Genomic DNA, 19,095 nt, shown 5'->3' with positions numbered 1-19,095 from the left:
CTTTGGCTAAGATTAGTAAACTCTGTAGATCTCATATTAAAAAAAAAAAAGAAAAAAAGGTACAATTATATCTGAAGACTGTTCCTCAAGTCAAGTCATAAATCAGCATCATTTGATTGACTGCTTTGAAGTGTGATAGCATGTCTTGTTTTCAATAAGCCAGAAATGAGTTTGAAGGTTGGACTTTATGATCTTGAAGGTGTTTTCCAACTGAAGTGATTCTGTGATTTAACTTATAATTAAAAAAAAAAATCATTAAAATTGTAGTATTTGATCAAGTTACTAATTCAGTCATGGCAACAGATGCTGAATTTTTTACTTAGACTTTACGAACACTCCATTTAGATAAGCACATGCGATTCCTTTGTTGAATGTCATGCCTTTGCCTATTGGCAAGTGCTTCGGTCTGTCTAGATCCCGTTTGCTGTCAAAAGCAGGCCTTTTGTGTACACAACTAGATGAAACCCTATTTGTACTTAGAAATCTGAGAACATTGTCCTTTTATATATATGTTTATTTATTTATTTATTTATTTTCAATTTGCATGCAGATCTTATTATAAATTATATCACATTACAGTATAAGAAAAAAAAGAGGGGGGGGGCTGCTTCCTCTCATGTATTTACTACACAAAGCCTTTGACAGTCTGGCTTTTCTCATATAATCTTAAACATGTGATCATCTTAAATATAAAAACATTCATGTGAACTTGAGAGCAAGTATTTCCCTATAAAGAGACTCATTTATAACTATTTGTCAAATGCATAAGCATAACAAATTGCTATCTCATTTAAAGGAAGATTTAACGATCTCAAAGACTTTCTAAATATAAAGGAAGTAACTTTTTTTGTTCAATTGCCTGCGTAATGGAACTATTTTCTACCTCATCTGTGTTCAACCCTAACAGGCCCCAGTCTGAAACCTTCCCTTTCCCTGATTTTTATTTTTGTTTGGTCTGACAGAGGTACCAGAGGTGATCCCAAGCAAAGGTATTGATCTCTACACATCTGAATTTCAGCCTTGATCCCAGACACGGTTTGGAAACTTTCCATTAGAGCAGCAATAGTTTTAAGTAGATGTGTGTGGTGCAAGTGGCTCAGGTGTGCTACCAAGGCCTACCATCTGCCTCTGCAAGCAGGCCGGAGTGTGGCTGAGGCCTTTCCTCTTAGTAACAGGCAGTTGCCTTATCCCCCTTCCATTCACGTTATTTTACATGTTGCACTAGAAGATGACCTAGTAAAAATTTCTGTTTAAAATATATTTTTTTAGACACACATTTTTATCATGCTGTTACTGTCCTGCTGTAACATAATGCTTTCAGTGGAAGACATTGGAAGTCAACCTAACTGGTATTTCTCTTTTGGCAAGATGGAGGCCAATAAGATCTGCACATGGGAAGTAAAATTAATGCCTGAAAATAAACTCCAAACCAGAAATCCCCCCTGTAGTGTCAAGCAATAGTTACTATTGTGATTTCTTCTCTGTATATGTGTTAAAACACAGGAGTCTATTACAAGGAGTGTAAGGAGAATGCTGGCCTAAAAAGCCTTCTTTGCAAAAAGTATTTATTTTAAATATCATCAATATGCTGGTGTGTCTAAGGTTTAAAATTACAGTGGTGTTTAGAATTCTTCTAACCAAAGTCACATAAATCAGGTAAAATGACAGCCTGGCATTTTAGTGAAGCCAGTTTTTCAGAAATGACTACGCTGTTTGTGCTAATTTCTTGGTTCATGTTACTTAACTGCTTCCCTATGATTTACTGAGGGGCAAGAGGGAGAAGGAGTCATTTGGCATTTCATAAAGACACAAAGAACCCTGTTTCTGTTCCTGCCCCCTCCCCCCCAGCCCCCTCAGTCTCTCCAAGTATATATATTAGCAAGCCAAAGAATGATATCATGGCATTTTCGTAGTGAAAGTGTACATTGTTCTTGAGTCTCCCTTCTTTCGCTCTTTGGTCTGTTCCTGGTGGTAGTGTTTTTGTTGTGTGTGGTTTTTTTTGTTTGTTTGTTTTTCTTTAAATCAAATATAGTATTTTTAAAATATCCTGTAGAAAGTCCTACATAAGACAATTCTGAGTATAAGCCCTTATTTGTGAAGGAGTCAATGAAAGCTTGGTCTGCATATATTGATATTTGTGTTTTATTACCTTAAAGATTCAGGTGTAGTGTAGATACCTTATATAGGGATACCGTGTTACTGGCCTAACTGTAGAACGCATTTTCCAATTAAGAAAAAGTAACAGAAAAGAGGGCTTAGGTGTCCATTGATTTTGTTTTGTTCTTGATCTGATGTAATTTAATTATTTAGTCATGACTTAGGTATTTCCCTTGCAAACAGTGTTTTGAAAAAAAAATTCTCTCTGTAGAGTTAGGTTGGTTCTCAGAGGTTGAAAAAATCTTATCAGTATAGGAAGGCTAGAAACGATGAGTAAACTTGCTGGTAGGTTAAGAGCACTTGAGTATGCGTAGAATAATAGGGGAAAGACCTTTCATTCAATGTCCCTTGTTTCAGTTAGTGAAAAGCATTGCAAAATGTCCATAACGTACTGACTAGGCTTGAATATGCTTCTTCAACTCTGTCTTTTCTCTACTGTGGTTTCAATTTTGTCCAAAAAGCTGGCCTGAGGGTTAAGCCAGATGAGATACCTTCAAGCTCAAAGCTTTATACTGTGTAAAAGGGTGTCAGTGGTATGAAATATTTGCTGTAGGAAATGTGGAGATCAAGTATTTGATCCAGGTCTGGCAATGTAGTTATATCTGCATAAGATGTTTGTCAGTGAATTCTTCTGTGAAGCCAAGAGTCTGGCTCTATTTGGCTTAAAGCCATCAAGTAATTTTTTGCAGATTCTAGTGAAGATTAATATATTGACATTTAATACTTCAGGAATTGTTACATAATATCCCCATTTTGCTAGTAATGAAGTAAAAAATCCAATATAGAAATAAGACTATACTGATGATGAGAGATGATGTTGGTTTAAAATAATAGAAATCCTTAATTTTTACACTATCATTTTCATAAGAGGAGCTCATTCATGTTTCTTAGCTGTTAAAAATTCATACTACCTGCCTGGAAGCTGTTTTGTGCTGCAAATGATGTGGGAAGAATTTCTCAGAACTGATGCTTAGCATTATGGGTGCTAGTCTAATGGAAAGACCTCTGTAACTTTGTCTCTATCTAAGTTTTCTGTTTGGGGTTATTTATCACCATATAGAAATTAAAACTAACAGTCTTATCCTAACAATTACTTTATATTTTCAAGGTTAACCTAATAACAAACTGAGCAATTACTGCAGTTCAGATCAAAGTATAAGGCAGACACTGAGCCGGAATTGCATGTTAGACTGCAGCTTCATTTACAATGTGCATGCTTATATGTTCTTCCAGGTTTAATTCCTGTGTCAGCTGGGTGATCATATGTTTCCATTCCATGCTGTGCTTTGGTGGTGGCGAAGTCTGTAGGCCTACAGGTTCAGTTTTGAACTTTGTAAGGTAAAGAAGACAAGTTCAAATCTAGAAATACTCCCCTGATTTTTCTTGATGCTTCAGATTCATCAGTCCTTTTCCAATGTTTACCGTAAATTTATTTATTTATTTATTTATTAGTCAATCCCCAATCTGCCAAGTTGATAGATATTTCCATTCTGAGAAATGCTCTTTACCCATCCCAAAGGCATACTTACTGCCCTAACTGGTCCACAGAATGTCTGTGGCTTCAAGTAAGTTGAGTCCAGCTTTTACTACTCCACCTAGGGTGGTCAGCATCTTCTTTGGAGTTGAACCCCAAGGATAAATTAAATATATTGACTGATCTGAGTATGGCAGCTAACGCTGCCAAATCCCCACCTTAAACAGCAATCTATGAAATCTCATATTTCGATTATTATTTTTCTCTATCACTTTGGTAATAGAGATATTTTTAGATATTTTTAAACTATTCAAGTTAGTGATATTCAGTCTGCTTTTCATACCATTTTGGGGTGTATATTATCTAAGTCTTTGTTAGACGCCCAGGGAGAATTAAAAGGGATAGCTGTGCCTTTTAGATGTTGCAAATGTAAAAAGGGAAGTTGATTAATTATTCTGGGTTTTGGCACTGAATTGCAAATATTTATTGTCTATGTGCTATTTCCAAATCTAGCCAAACTGTTTTGCAGAACGTATACATTATAGTGAAAAAAATCAATTAAAATAGTATGTATGAGGGACACTGTGAAAACAAAGATCTGTACGCAAGAAATTGGTAGAAATTCATCTGCCCAGTGCCAATTTGGAAACTGACTTCTCACAAATAGCACCCTTGAAATATGACCTGATTTTTTTTTTGTTTGTAAGATGCCAATGTGATGTGTTTTCAAGCAGATATGAGATAGAGCTTGAATGATATGAGTTCATTGCTACTACATGGATGCATCAAATTCCACAGTACACATGGAATGATCTTAGTCACCATCTAAATTGTCACGCAGTGGCAATGTATTTCTTTCAGGAATCTGGACTTGAAGAATTTGGCATATAATATTTCATTTGAAAGGAAGCACTAATTCACTTGCAATGTTTAATTTTAACAAGTTACGTTTGTAGAATTTCAGTACATGCTTTCAAGAAGTCAAGAACAGTCACGCTTGATGCTTAGATTATACACAGTTTTATACTAATTTGTTTTCTGAGTGGACTAGTGGGCCATACTAAGATACAGTAAGACTTTCAAAATTTAACAGACCTATAGACTGAACTAAGATTTTTCAGACCTCCAGAACAGTAGTTGCAGTTATGCAATTTGTAGCTAGCCTTACCTATGTTTAGACTGTGAAATAATTTGTGAAATATATAATAATAATTCACATAATAATGTGGAAAAAAAAACAATTATGCTGATCTATTAAACAAAAAGTACTTACCTGAAGGAAATGGAATGTCAGGATCAAGTATGCAAGGAAATAAGGGCATACTAGATTTGTCTGAAGGTATTTATTTTGTTTGGTAGGAAGATATGTTGCTACCCAGAGAAATCATGGTTAAAAAGCATGCATGCAATAGAATGCTGTTTCTTTCTCCCTCTGTTTGCCCACTCTATCTCCTGCAACACAGGAGTAAATGATGAAAAAAAAAAAATTGTTTGTGCTTCTGAGTACCTGAAAAGGGGCTTATGTACTGTAAGACAATGGAGTTACTCAAAGTCAAGCTGTGCACAAATTAGCACAGAGGAAAACACCTCTGTCAGGAGAGTCAGCTCTAAATCAGAATCAAGTTTATATATTAAAAGGAAAAGGATAGAAACTCCAGGATACTCTGTTACAATAATCAGTACCTTTTTGGCAACTAATACATTTTCCCATTCCAAGATCTTTGCCAGAACCTAAAAAGATCTTTCTTCTGGTATTTGCGGAAAGATATAAAACCGATGAGTGCAAAGAGATCCAACATGCTAGAATATATACAACAGGGGATTTCCATGTGACTAAATATAAGTCCCGTCAGGTTACAGCTGGCGTCTATCAAAACTAAGCTAAATTATATTACTAATGCTAAATTTAGATAATTCATTCCTGTGTCAAGAGAGTTATCGGAGTCCTAAAATCGTTAAATATTCCAAAGAATAGTGCACTGCATGAAAAATGTGTATGCCGTTTGTCTGATTGCTTCTCCCCTTGACCCCATTAGTTCTTTATCTTTACTTCTACACCAAGGAAGTGGCTTTTTTTTTGGTAGCACTTTCAGCACTTAAATGGATATCAGGCTTGGCCCCTGGTCAGCCACTCACGAGTGCAACAAAAACATTGTACAGTAAACTGTCTTAGAACGCATTCCAAAGATAAACTTGGAATTCTGCAGAACAAAAGTGATAGTATTACCATGATTTTTCCTGGATCCTTCCCATGGAAAAGTGAGGGTTAGGCACAAAGTTAATATCAAATGTGCAAAGCAGGCATGAAGAGAACAGAAACATCAGAATTTTCTCTTTTATCACCCAAATTTACCAAACCTTGCCAGTTTCATATCCACGTAAACTGTATTATCTTGTGTCAAAACAATTTAAAAAAAATACTATACATCAAACTAGATGAGACTGATTTCAGCTCAGTTTGACTTGTAGTTAGACAGTCAGCTGAAAAAATATGCCTGGTTGAAAGACAGAAACTCTGATTCAGACTTGTACAGGTTAGAACATGAGAGCGATTTGTTCAGGTCCCTGAAAACTGAAATCATTGTACTTTGTATGTTCATTTATGTTCTGTAGTGCTGGAGTGATAGTGTAACATTACATACAGGGTGCTGGTAAGCAGGTCCAAAAATGGACATAATGACTGACAAAGTAGTTGTGTGTGAAATGAAATAGTCAGCCTCCGTATGTCAAATCAATACCTTTTGTAAGTTGAAATGCAGATCCTTCATTTCTCTGCAGCATGGAAAACCCATTCTCAGATCAAATGCTTTGGAACTTGGAATCAACGTGAGTACAAGTGCTAGTCTGATCCTAGAAAGAAAAGAAAAAAGAGCAAGAAAAGTTGGTACCAGCAAAAAATAATTCAGCCATGTTGCTATATGTTAACTTGTGCTCACCAATGCAACTAAATTACCCCTGACTTGCATTTGGATGACTGTTTTTTAAAGATAAGAGAGTAACTAGATGTGGGTTTCCTGCTTTCACCTGGTCTTAGGAGGAGATTTTTTCCACATAACATTCAAGCTAACATTCTCCAACCATTTGTACTGTTCTCTAGTTTGTTGTACACAGTACATAATTTTCTAGGTTTACTTGTGGTCCCACTAAATTTGGACCAAACACTTCCAATGCAAGCTGGAATCACTTGAACTATGGTGGACTTGAATTTAGATATTATACTACAGATTGCGCTTGACCAAATCTTCTCAGTGTCTACAGTCAAGACTGATGATTGCGGTCTCAGATTATTCATTTCTGGTCCATAATATCTTAATTTTATTCTGAGTTACGTATTCCATTCAAACTGATTTAACAATTTTTTACACGTTAGTATAGATTCAGTTCGTTACTTACAATGTTGGTTTCATAGACTTGAACTGACATAATTTCATTCCAACATTGTAACATCATACCCCATAGATTCACACTGACATCACTTTGAAAACTTTGAGAGGATGCTTAGTACTATTTAAAGGAAATTAAGCCTAAATATAAACATTATTGAACTTAGGGTACACTAGTTTTCCCCTCATCTGCCCCAGTTGTAAATTAGAAGGTGCTTTAGTGAAACCCATGGAGTTAAACAAATTTATTTCAGGCCTGTTCGTTTAAAAGGATAATCTCTAGATTTAATTCAAGAAAGATCTGATAAACTAATCTGTTTCTAGATACTTTCCAAATGTAATTTTCTTGGTTGTGCATGCAGTTGTATTGATTTAAAAAACAGGAATGGAAGTGAGAGGCAGTTTCCACATCTCTGCGTTTTACTTGGTCACATCTGTGATTGGTTTCATACTTCTGGTGTTGCCCTAAACTGTTCTATATAAAGATGGAATAGAAATCTTGAAACTTTTGTGTTCTTTGTCTGTTGGATCTTATCTAATAGCACATGGACTAAGATTTCTAGCATAACTAAAAATCATAAAACAGAAGGAATCTGAGGTATTCTATAGGCGGCCAACCAGTATCTTGGCTCCTTGGGCCTTGCACTGGTTTTCTTGAGCATCTTACAGAGTCGTGATGGTTCTTCTAAATAAAATCAGCCAGTGGCGATTGTTGGAATGTTATCTTAATATTCTCAGCTTGCACATATTTTAATTGTAAGCCTCTTGTCTCAGTTATAGGTGCCAGTAACCAAAAGATTGTTCTTTGAGATAATTTTCCCACAAAACCTATAGTTGTGACACTTCCAGTGATAGGTCAATGTAAACAATTAGACTGCAGAATAGAGTTGGCAGTGTACTTACCACTGGGGATCTTAGCTTTCTCTCCTCTAGGTAATGTTATTCTCTTGTTGTGTTATTTAATTCCAACATACATATAACTAGAAAATGTTTGTATTTTGACTGTACCACATAAGTAAAGGCCTATTGCAATCTGAAAAGAAATTGAGCTGGAATTTGAAAACAGTGAGAACACTGTGTTACTAAATGAGATAAGGATCCATTTTTATGAATTGGCATTTGGATGAGGTACATCTGATAATTATAGTGCAGAGATCCTCTGGCACTCAGGGCTAAGAAGCATAAATAGTGTGGAAAAAAAGTGGAAGAGATACAAATAGTGTATTTTTCTAAGATAATTGCTGCATATATAGTCACACCTGTGACTAGTGGTGTTCCCCAGGGGTCGGTGCTGGTTCCGGTCCTGTTCAACATGTTCATTGACGACCTTGATGAGGGAATAGCGTCCGCCTTCAGCAAGTACGCCGATGACGCAAAGCTGGGAGGAATGGCTGACACACCAGAAGGCTGTGCTGCCATTCAGCGAGACCTGGACAGGCTGGAGAGATGGGCAGGAAGAAACCAAATGAGGTTTAATAAGAGCAAGTGTAGAGTCCTGCACCTGGGAAGGAACAACCGTACAGACTGGGGTGTGACCTGCTGGAGAGGAGTTCTGAGGAGAAGGACCTGGGGGTCCTGGTGGATGACAGGTTGACCATGAGCCAGCAGTGTGCCCTGGTGGCCAAGAGGGCCAATGGGATCCTGGCATGCATTAAAAGGAGTGTGGCCAGCAGGTCAAGGGAGGTGATCCTCCCCCTCTACTCTGCCCTGGTCAGGCCTCACCTGGAGTACTGTGTCCAGTTCTGGGCTCCCCGGTACAAAAAAGACAGGGAACTCCTGGAAAGAGTCCAGCGGAGGGCCACAAAGATGATACGGGGCCTGGAGCATCTTCCCTATGAGGAAAGGCTGAGAGACCTGGGTCTGTTCAGCCTGGAGAAGAGAAGACTGAGAGGGGATCTTATTAATGTTTATAAATACCTGAAGTGCGGGAGACAAAGAGATATGGCCAACCTCTTTTCTGTGGTTTGTGGGGACAGGACACGGGGTAATGGCCACAAAATGAAACACAGGAAGTTCCGCACCAACATGTGAAAGAACTTCTTCACGGTGAAGGTGACGGAGCACTGGAACAGGCTGCCCAGGGAGGTTTTGGTGTCTCTCTCTGTAGATATTCAAGACCCATCTGGATGCCTGCCTGTGCAGTTTGCTCTAGGGAACCTGCTTTGGCAGGGGAGTTGGACCCGATGATCTCTTGAGGTCCCTTCCAACCCCTACAATTCTATGATTCTGTGATACGTAAAAAAAAAAAAAAAAAAAAGGACTGAAATTAATTTAACAGCTGCTAAAATAAGTGTAAATTACCCTAATATTCAGTATAATTAAGTACTGTTAAATATCAGTTGTTAACTACTATCTGATCACTTGCAACATGACAAATAATAGAGGAAATACAGAATACAGATATCTGCCTGTCATGACCTTTAATCTTAAATGTTGGTCAGCACATGTTCTTTATTTAACCATACTCTGCCTAGCAGGTTTATCAATCTTGGAAGGAATGTTTTCAAAAGAGGAAAAGGATGCCTGGTTGAATGGAGCTGTAGAGGGGGAGCTGTACAAATTTGAAGAGAGTCATCTTCTTTTCTTAAGTGTTCTGTCCATTCTTTATTATTCTGTTCATGTACCTTTCTTTATATGCATGACATAGACTGGATGAGGCAAGAATGTTATCGGTCTGGAGCCCAGAGTAATTATGCAAAGTTTCCTTGTGATAATTAGTAAGTGTAGGGTGCTTAATGCAATGTGGTGCGTTCCTGCCACTCATCGAAGGAAGGAGGTGGCAGAAATGTTGCCATGAGAGAGAGCATGAGTGGGAGGAGATGGGATTACAGCTCCTGCTACACTACACCGTGGGGGGAAGCAATCGGAGGCCAAGGCTTCTCTTTGTGAATCAGAACTTCTTGGAAGAGCGTCAGAATAGATCTTTTTCAGTATATTAGGAATTATTTACATGTCTATAGAGCGAGATTGTGCCACTGAGACTTTTGCACAAATCATAGAATCATTTGGGTTGGAAAAGACTTCTAAGCTCATCGAGTCCAACCTTTAACCTAGTACTTTTAGGGTGTGAGTTAGCTGTATGTCAGCTACTCCATGAGTATTCACACACAGGCTTTCACCTTAGGGTAAATGTTAAGCAATTGTCCCTGCTGCACTGGTAATAAAATGATATTGCACCTATATGAGGAATATTCTGGCATCACAGTGTGAAGAGACTGTGACAAGAACTATTCCCTGTATTCTTCTCCTTGTCCTTTTGGAGTACTGGATTGCCAGGGGCGCTCATAAAGAGAAGGCTTGCACCCTTATCCATTTCTGTACTTGTTCCTCTGCAATTCCATTATTTGGCAGCTTTCAAATTTTCTTGCCTGTAATGCAGAGAACAGACTTCCCTAAAGCTATAGGTTATGGAAAGTGAAGAAAAAAAGCACCCTATAGAGGAAAGATGGAGGAAACATGGATGGGTTAAATAATTGCAATGTAACCCACCCTTAAATGTGATGCAAGTACCTGGTGGTGTTTACTAATTCTTGTTGCCATTAGAAGAGATTTTGAAAGCAATATCTTCAATGTAGCTACACTTTAATGAGTCTTTTTCATAGAGAGGAGTATAAAGGAATAGTATCCTTCTAACAGAGCATATTGTTAAGTGTATTTAATGATAGGACCAGACAATTACATGTAACCTTTTGAATTAGTCGGAATAAAGGCCCCATGAATTTCTTTACATCTCTCTTCTAGGATCACTAAGCAACCAAGGACAAATGGCTTTATATCTGCATGGCATATTGTATTGCTTTTAAAAGCTTTTTAAATGAACATTAGTTCTTTGGCACAGGAATAAATGCATTGTAAGCGTATTACAGCTCTTCTTGAATCACTTCTGTTTTTTGACACGATATCCCCAGGCCAGTGTAAGTGACATGGCTGAGGCTTCCATTGCTTTAGTAAACTTCAGAACCACCATCACTGAAAAGCATTGTGTTTTGTTGTTCCAAGGCTATTTTTTGTTGTTGTTGTTACAGTTTTGTGGGGTTTTTGTTTGTCTGTGTGATTTTTTTTAATTATAAGTAGCTGTCACAGAGAGACAGGGTCTGAGTGTATACTGAAATCGTGCTCTATAGTTGCTGCATCTTTGGAGACGTGGGCAACTAGATATCTATAAGCACAGTCCAGTTTCATCTGAAAACTTTCAGTAAGGAGCCACTCTTTCCTATGAGGATGGTGAGGCACTGATACAGGCTGCCCAGAGAAGCTGTGGATGCCCCATCCCTGGAGGTGTTCAAGGCCAGGTTGGATGGGGCTCTGACCAACCTGGTCTGGTGGGAGGTGTCCCTGTCCATGGCAGGGGGTTGGAATTAATTGATCCTTAAGTGTTGCTCCCAACCCAAGCATTATATTATTCTATAATAATGCATGTGTTACCTGCAAATGTTGAAACTGTTTTTAGTTTCTGTTATAGCTCCCCTGTGTTGACTGGTTTACAGCAGTTATTAGACACTCCAGTTTCGGACAGAGACATTTTATCTGTATATATTCAGATGCCATATCTTTGAATCACTTGCAATTTAGTACACAGAAGAAATAAGTTGTTACGCTCAGCCTAGGGACTCGAAGCATAGAATTCAAGTATATTTACTTGCTAAAGGTCATGCAAGAGATGTGTATGAGAACTTATAATAAAACCTAGATCTCTCACATAAATTTGAGGAAGTGAAATGGTATCATAGCTGTTGTATATTACTTATTGCTATGAGTTGTGTCAGATACCCCATGCCTCTACCATCCCTGAAGGTAATGCCATGAAGAGTTAAGAAGTCTGAGTAATAAAAGTATTATTGAATTTTTCATTAAAAAAAAAAAAAAGGGAATTTCCACATTTGAACATGTATATTCTGTGAATTTCCAGGAAAAAATGCATATCTTATTGGTATTCTTTTTCTGGGGCCCTCACTGCAGAGTGCTTTGTAGATTTTTTATTTGTTTGGTTGGCTGTTTTTGAGTGTTATCGCTGCTTTCCTAGGAAATGATATAATGAAATAACTTCCTATGTACATTTCCAAGGCAATGTCACCTCAATACCTCAAGACTGGATGCGATGCAGAGATGTTGCTAGAGGCAGAAGCAGACATTGGGGTTGTGAGAACATCCATTGGTACAGCAGCGAGCTTCTCATGGTGGATGAAGCCAGATACACAGCAGGAGCTGTTGGCATCTGCTTCATGTTCTAGTACAACGGTTCTGCTGTGGTGATTGGCACTTGTGAGATAATTCAGATTGTGGATATAGGAAGAGAGAAGTAATCTTTTTTTCTTTTTTTTTTTTTTTTTTCCAAAAATTTCTTTGAGCTAAAGGTAAACTTGAATGGAAACTGAAAATAGGGACATGAATATCCTTTCAGATGCCTGTACTGGAAACAATAGCTCTGTATTCTGGTTTAAATCCAGAGACTAGTTTTTCCTGTGTTTCCAGTCACGAGACAGAAATGCTATCCTCTTTTCCATCCTGGAAGTATACAATCTTTGTGGTCTCTATCTCAGAGCTAAGATAGAGGATGTGTTTCCACCACCTCCTTTCTTGAGTCTATCAAAACACCTCAGGCTGTTGTCTTTCCTTTAGCTTACTTCATAGCATCATGCCAAACAAGGAGGCTACTAATACCAAGTGGGCTCATAGGCTGATGAAAATTATCTAAAGCCAAGGTGCCTGTTATGCTGATCAGTGCAGAAGACTGCTACTGTGTCAAATATTTTTAAGTTCTTTCCAAAGATCGGTCTGCTAACATAAAATACATGGCATTCAGTTTCTTTTAATATTTCAAAGTGTCTGGAAATTATTTGTTTTCCTTTACTTTCATTATGCAAGCAAGTGAAGAAGTTTTAACTATCCTTTGTGAGATCCTCACTGATTCTGAACTTGATTATGGTATTTGTCTGCCTCCTTGTGATTTTCTTTATAATTGCAAACCTGATGTGTAAGTATTTTTCTTTTAATAGGCCATGCTAAACAACTGAGAACAATTGACTCCAGGAATCTCATTTTTAATTTATTACTCAGAAACATGTAAGAGTGATGCCTTTGAGAGACTCATTAATGAACAGATGAGTGTGATCCCATACTTAGTCATCATGTTTTTTCTTTGTGTAAGCAATAGCTAATGCTATCATACCTTCCCGTTGCTGACTAGGTTTTAAATCTTGTGACTAAGATGCTATCCTGAAAGTGACTTCATCTTGTGCATGGCTTATTGCTACTCCAGACAACAACAGTTTCTATTATAAGTCATGTTATTTTTGTAGCACGGGATGTACAGCTCTGAAAAGTAGCTCTTCCATTATAAAAGAAAAGAGGATTAAAAGGTTAGACTCAGATATAACTTAGAAATAAAATTTGAGAATTCTGAATAAATTGTTGTTATACATCTGCTTGTTTAAATGTTAGGAAGGAGTGGTGATATTCTTACAAAACTTCTGTTTGCAATATAAGAAAATGGGACAGTTCTGTTTCCTAATTTCATTAACATTTTTTGTTCTCATTTTATTCTGCAGTGGAGTCTGCAGGGCGAAAATCAGGTCTGTCATGCTAGCCACTGTAAAAACTGCTGGCACCATAAAAACTCATACTAAAAGCTGATTCTGTTAAGATTTTCAGATGATCAGATTGGATGAAATAAATGGATGTGTAGTAAGAGAAAAAAGCATGTGTTAATGGACTTAATTTCTCAAGGTTGTGGAGAAGGTCAGTCATATAAACCTGAAAAATGGCCAATCACGTACCCAGTCCTTGATCCTTACTGGCTTACTGAACTGTTTGCATATGAGGTCTGTAGCAGCTCAGAAAGTCACCGAGAAGAGATGTTTAAAATCACCAGGTACTGGGATTTTGTTTTCATGTTGGGGTTTGTGGTTTGGGTTTTTCCTTCCAAAATATTATGACTTCGGGCTTAACACATTAAACTGAAATACTAACAGTCAACTTGAGAACATCAGCATACCTGTCTCAATTGAAATTATTATTGAATGCTGGGTAATACCTTAAACAGAATTTTAACACTTACGGGTCATGATTCTTACCACTAAGGAAGCTGGCAGCATCTTGTTTTCAAGAGGAAGTGAAAGATGGGCATATTATTTTTCAACACTGGATGGTTTCAACTGGAAGAAAATCCAGACATTCAAACAGGAAGGGAATTAGGGGACCCAAGTTATGGGGAGTTGTATGGACTTCTAGATGCTGGTGGTTGAAAATAGTCTCTAGCAAATTGAAGTCCATTTGAAATGCAACTCAACCTAACATTGATTGAATTAAGATAACAGATTTCACCCCCTGGCTCTGAGTTGTTAGTGTTCATGAACACTTTATATCAGTAGTTCTGTGTGATAGGTAAAATAGAATTACAGATACTGAAAGCTTTCTTTCAGCAAAAATAAAAATGTTCAGATACTTTACTCAGATGTTGTCTGCACAAGGAATTTCCAGTCTCCACAACAAATCTGATTGTCATATACCTTTGTGGAGCAAATGATTTATAATGAAATTTTCCTTCTGTTTCCTCCACACCTGTGAGAAACCACCTTCCACTTGGGTGTTTTTCAGTACTTAGCACGTGCTCCTGCTGCAATATTGCTTCTGAAAGGATCCTTATAGGCTTACTATCTGTAGAAGACTGGGTTTCTGACTGTGAATCTTGTCTTGTCCACTGAGTAAAGCAGTGCTTTGGGAAAAATAGCCTACGGTCACTTCCATGACAAATATTACAAAGGTCACAGCTACGGGAAAGTTATTGCTGGGTGTGCTGTATTGATATCTCGGAGGATAGGGTTGCCCAATGAAGGAATCAAATCAAACATTTTACCTCCAGTTTCTGCATTAATCTTGCATAAAGTACAGCAAAGTAGCTGTTTGAAGCAATTTGAAATGTTAAGCGTTCCAAGCAGAGTTAGAGTACTGTAAAGGTTGCTGCAGTTGGATGTACGTGATAATTCAAATCAATCTTCTAGACTTGTAACGTGTCTGTGTCACTTACCATATGCACATCACTTCCATGGGCAGGCATTGAGAAGTCTATAGAAGAAGCTTTTTAATTGTCATTATTATCAGCTTGCAGGAAATATTTTATTTTATTTGGCTTTTTTGAGGCTGTTATTCAGAAATTAGGAGAGACAGAACGAGTCTTGAGAAAATAGCTAGAAAACAGATGGCACTTTAGGGTTCAAAAGAACATTTTCATGTACTTCTGCAATGCTGTAACACGAGTGTGTTCACAAGCTACCCACGCACATTTGCATGGTGTAATCCTAGATTCACTAAATTCAGTGGCAAAATCTAAACTGATAATCACTCTGTGCATGAATGTGTATTCACACTGTGTAAATGACTTAATATACTGAATGGAATGTAAAATTGGAGAATCTTAATAGTCTGGGTAAAATTAATTCTTTTTGTATTTACAGAGGTTTCTGTTTTAAATTCGTGCACTGCTTATGAGCCTAGCTCGTATTTTTATTTCTTATTAGAAACTCATTCTGAGTAGTATCTCGCTGCTCCAATATGTGATTACAGTGGTATTCCTTGAGGGGTAAGAACTTACTTAGATTGAGGAAGTGAAAACAAATTGTCCCCTTAGCTATTTGTTTTCAAGAGAGACTTTGCAAGACTCAAAATGCGTAGCTATCTGCATCTACAGAACAGAAACATCAGCTATCTACAATTAAGAGGAATCAAAAGTATTTTTGATTCAAAGGTAAAAGTAGACTTTTTCTTCTTTTTAATCAGTCACTCGTAGATTTATTTTGGCAGCGTCATGCTTATGTTTTTGAAATGTTTTTTTGACAGTCTTCCACTCCCCCCTTGTTTGATCTTAGCGCATCTGGTTTTCCATGTCTGCATCCAGAGACAGCATTTGCCAGTTTGTACTTTTTTTTTTTTTCACTTAATCTCATAAACTCTGCCTGATTTCTTCTTCCATATTTAATGTTTGCCGTATCGTCTCTTCTCCTGAACGTTGCATAAAATAGTTGTTATGAGTCAGTTCTCTAGCTGGAAGCAGCTAGATTTCTTTTAAACGTCCCACATTTCAGTTGATAGGAAATAGGTCTGCTTTGTGGTTGGCCCCCACATAAAAGTCTGGAGGGGAAGCAGTAAGAAACTGTTGACATCATTGCCTTCATAATCAACCAGGTGCAGGGGCTTGGAAGTGCACAGTCCCTTCACCTCCAAATGCCATTCTGAACATGACTACTGCAACTAATTAATTCTCCACAACGTTACTGCTCCTTGTCCAAGAAAGAAAAGCTTCCACTTGTCAGAAATTCACTTGTCTTTTAATGAATAAACAAGTGTGTTTACTTCTATCTGCATCTGAGTCATTTCTCACACACAAAGTGCTCGCCTACGCAGGATACTTTTTCAAACAGCAGCCAAGGTCTAGTGTTAATTAGACATCATACGCATACTATTCCCAAATTCTATAAAATTGTGTCAGACAGAAATAAAAAGTAAAGTTTGAGGGAAAGTTTAATCAAGAATGAGAATCCCAAATGTCCAAACCCGCATGTTACTTGTATCAGTGCACATCCAAAAATGTATCTTGGTTTCAGTTAGTCAGGCATACTTGGAGCAAGTCTGTTATACTTTGAAAACAGAAATATGCTTCATTACGTGCAATGTTTGTTCTACAGGCAATACTTTAATTTGACCTCCACCAGTGTCATCAAAATTTTTCTTTTTTCTTTTTTCTTTTTTTTTTTTTTTTGTAAAAATGTTTTATGCAACTTTGCCTTTTACTTAACCTCCAGAGCTCATTGGAGGCCGTGCAACTTTAGCTGTCTATGCCATTCAGGATTTCCATGGTTGTGGTTTCAACTTCTGAACCAATTCCTGGCCTTTTCAGGTATATGAAAATTGGCTAAACTCTTGTTCTGTTACTATCTAGAGCTTTGCAAACAAGACTGGCTCCCTGTGTGTATATTCAATCCAGAGCTGAACCAGTGGAACAAGCAATTTGCTTCATTAGTTTCCAGCCACATGCAGTAGTGTTTTGTGCCATTATACTGACTGTATCGGCTTAACTCCTTGCCAAGAATAAATAGAAGGGGAAAGCTGCATTTCCACAATGTGAAAGAGGAAAAACTCCAGTTTTCTCACTCGATTATTTCTTTTGCAGAAGCTGAGATGCCATTTCATGGATTCCAGGTATCTTTTATAATAGAATGGCTGGGGAAATGCTACTCTGTCAAGACTGGACCTCTTCAATAATCAACTGTTTGTTCCTCAATGCCTCAGGCCTAATGAGATCTTTCTGTTCATTTCACCATGCAAGTGGACCCTTCTTCTTCCCTACCCCATTCCGATAAAATTCTCTGTCCCTCTGACACCACCTTCCATATATGTCTCTGTGTGTGCCTCAGGTTCTGATGCCAGGTATCATGTGGAATTCCCTTGATCTTGCTCCATAGTTTCAGTCTCTGATTTCTTTTCAAATCATGACGTTAACTAAAAATAATCTTTTTTGCTAGATCCTGTAATTATTGGTACAGCATTGTCAGTCACATTTCTAGTTTGTCCTCCGAGTCATTACGTTGTTGTTCAATAATTTCAATAATTTATTTTAGTTACCCCTAAGTCTCTCTTTCTGTCTTTTAATATACCATATCTAACATCAGTACATGGCTTCATTGTGCTGCTTGATTCTTGGATTCTTGCTTACTGTTAGATGCCTCTTAAAAATAACCTTTGCTTCCCCTGGCTCTTACATATTACTGTCTGTAGTGTTACACTGGGTGTTTCTAGGTCACCTGTTTGTTATTGGCTCAGTCATCCTTATGTCCTGGGCTTCCTGCCCTCCCGTGCTGTCACGAGGCTGTCATTTGCCATTCTCTTCCTTAAGTGGAGGTCACAGTCCTAGCTGTTCCCCTCAGACTGTACGAAGCTTTAGTCATGTAGCATCCTATTAATTCTGTCTTCTTAGACACCCTACATATTTGTGCTCAAATATGTTTCCTGGATTGTTTAAAGTCTTTATACAGTGTCCACTTTCAGCAAATGCATATTGTAAAACCAGTTTGTAACTAAGAAGCTACTTCAACTTTTCCACATGTACCTCCACTAGGGAAAAGCTCTAGAAACAGACAGTGTATTAAATCTTTCCCTTTGGTATTGGGTTTCTATCCCTACTACACTCCAGCTTGCTGAGCTGTGACTACATGTAAATGATTGTATTCATTTCATATTGCTGTGGTGCTTGGTGAGGAGGATTTGCCTTCTGCATAAACTATAACAAAGGAGCAACATTTAGCTCTATGTGAGGGCAAAAGGCAAAGAATTGAGATACTGGTTAGCACTGTCCCCAGATTTTTAAAGGGTTATACATATTTCATTTGCCTTCCCATTAAGCAGCTAGGATAAAGAATTTGCAGTCGTGTACGAATTTTATGTTACTTAAGCAGTTTTAGAATGTTTTAACTTTTTTGAGCAGGTGACCAGATAATATAGGTCATACCTACAAGTTAATATGCGAAGACTTTCTATTTGAGCTACTGCAGTCTGATTTGAGTTGAATCACTAGACACTTATTTCTGTCTTAGCAGTTTCTGTCATAGCAGGATGCAGATGTGTTCAGTTCCCATCTGAATCATCAGCCCTGTGCTGAAAATGTGACATCTTATAACAGTGTTTCATAAGTCCTATAAAGAAACAGTTTTGACTGATAACAACGTTTAACAACGTGTATAAGTATTGGAAAAATCAATTGAAAAGTGGTGAGGTGGAAATCTCAAGTGAGGTCCACAGATCCTCTAGCAGGAACTTGCAAATGAAATTAAAAAGGTTTTGAAAAGGAACTGAGTCCTTTGGGGAAAAGGTGTTCTTGTTTCAGGTCACCTTTAGTTGTGCTTCTTTTGCTTAATTTTTTTTTTTTTAATTTTTATTTATTTTTTGGCATTTATTTATTATTGTGGTTTTTTGGCAGATGGAAGCATTAGCCAAATGGACAGTTGATAAATGAACAGTAATGTCAGTCTAGAAAAATGAGAAATCACCACAAAAGCAAAATGACTGTCTGATCAATTAAGTAAGGACGAG

General features: G+C 37.6%; 1 protein-coding gene across 8 annotated transcripts in view; it reads left to right on the top strand.

Moving 5' to 3' along the window:
- GAS2 (growth arrest specific 2) overlaps positions 1–19,095 on the top strand; it is a 92,839-nt gene that overhangs the window by 63,601 nt on the left and 10,143 nt on the right. The window contains exon 8 of one of the 8 annotated variants that reach the window (XM_080593110.1): positions 17,180–17,208. The exons of the other annotated variants lie outside the window; for them this stretch is intronic. Within the exon in view, the coding sequence (XP_080449236.1) occupies positions 17,180–17,208 (29 nt within the window). The remainder of the gene's footprint in view (positions 1–17,179; positions 17,209–19,095) is intronic. 8 annotated transcript variants of the gene reach the window in all.

The sequence above is a fragment of the Anser brachyrhynchus genome (genome assembly GCF_964034855.1).
Source record: "Anser brachyrhynchus genome assembly, chromosome: 5".
NCBI lineage: Eukaryota > Metazoa > Chordata > Aves > Anseriformes > Anatidae > Anser > Anser brachyrhynchus.
Note: the sequence above shows the minus strand (reverse complement) of the source record. Positions and strands in the feature narration are given on the sequence as shown.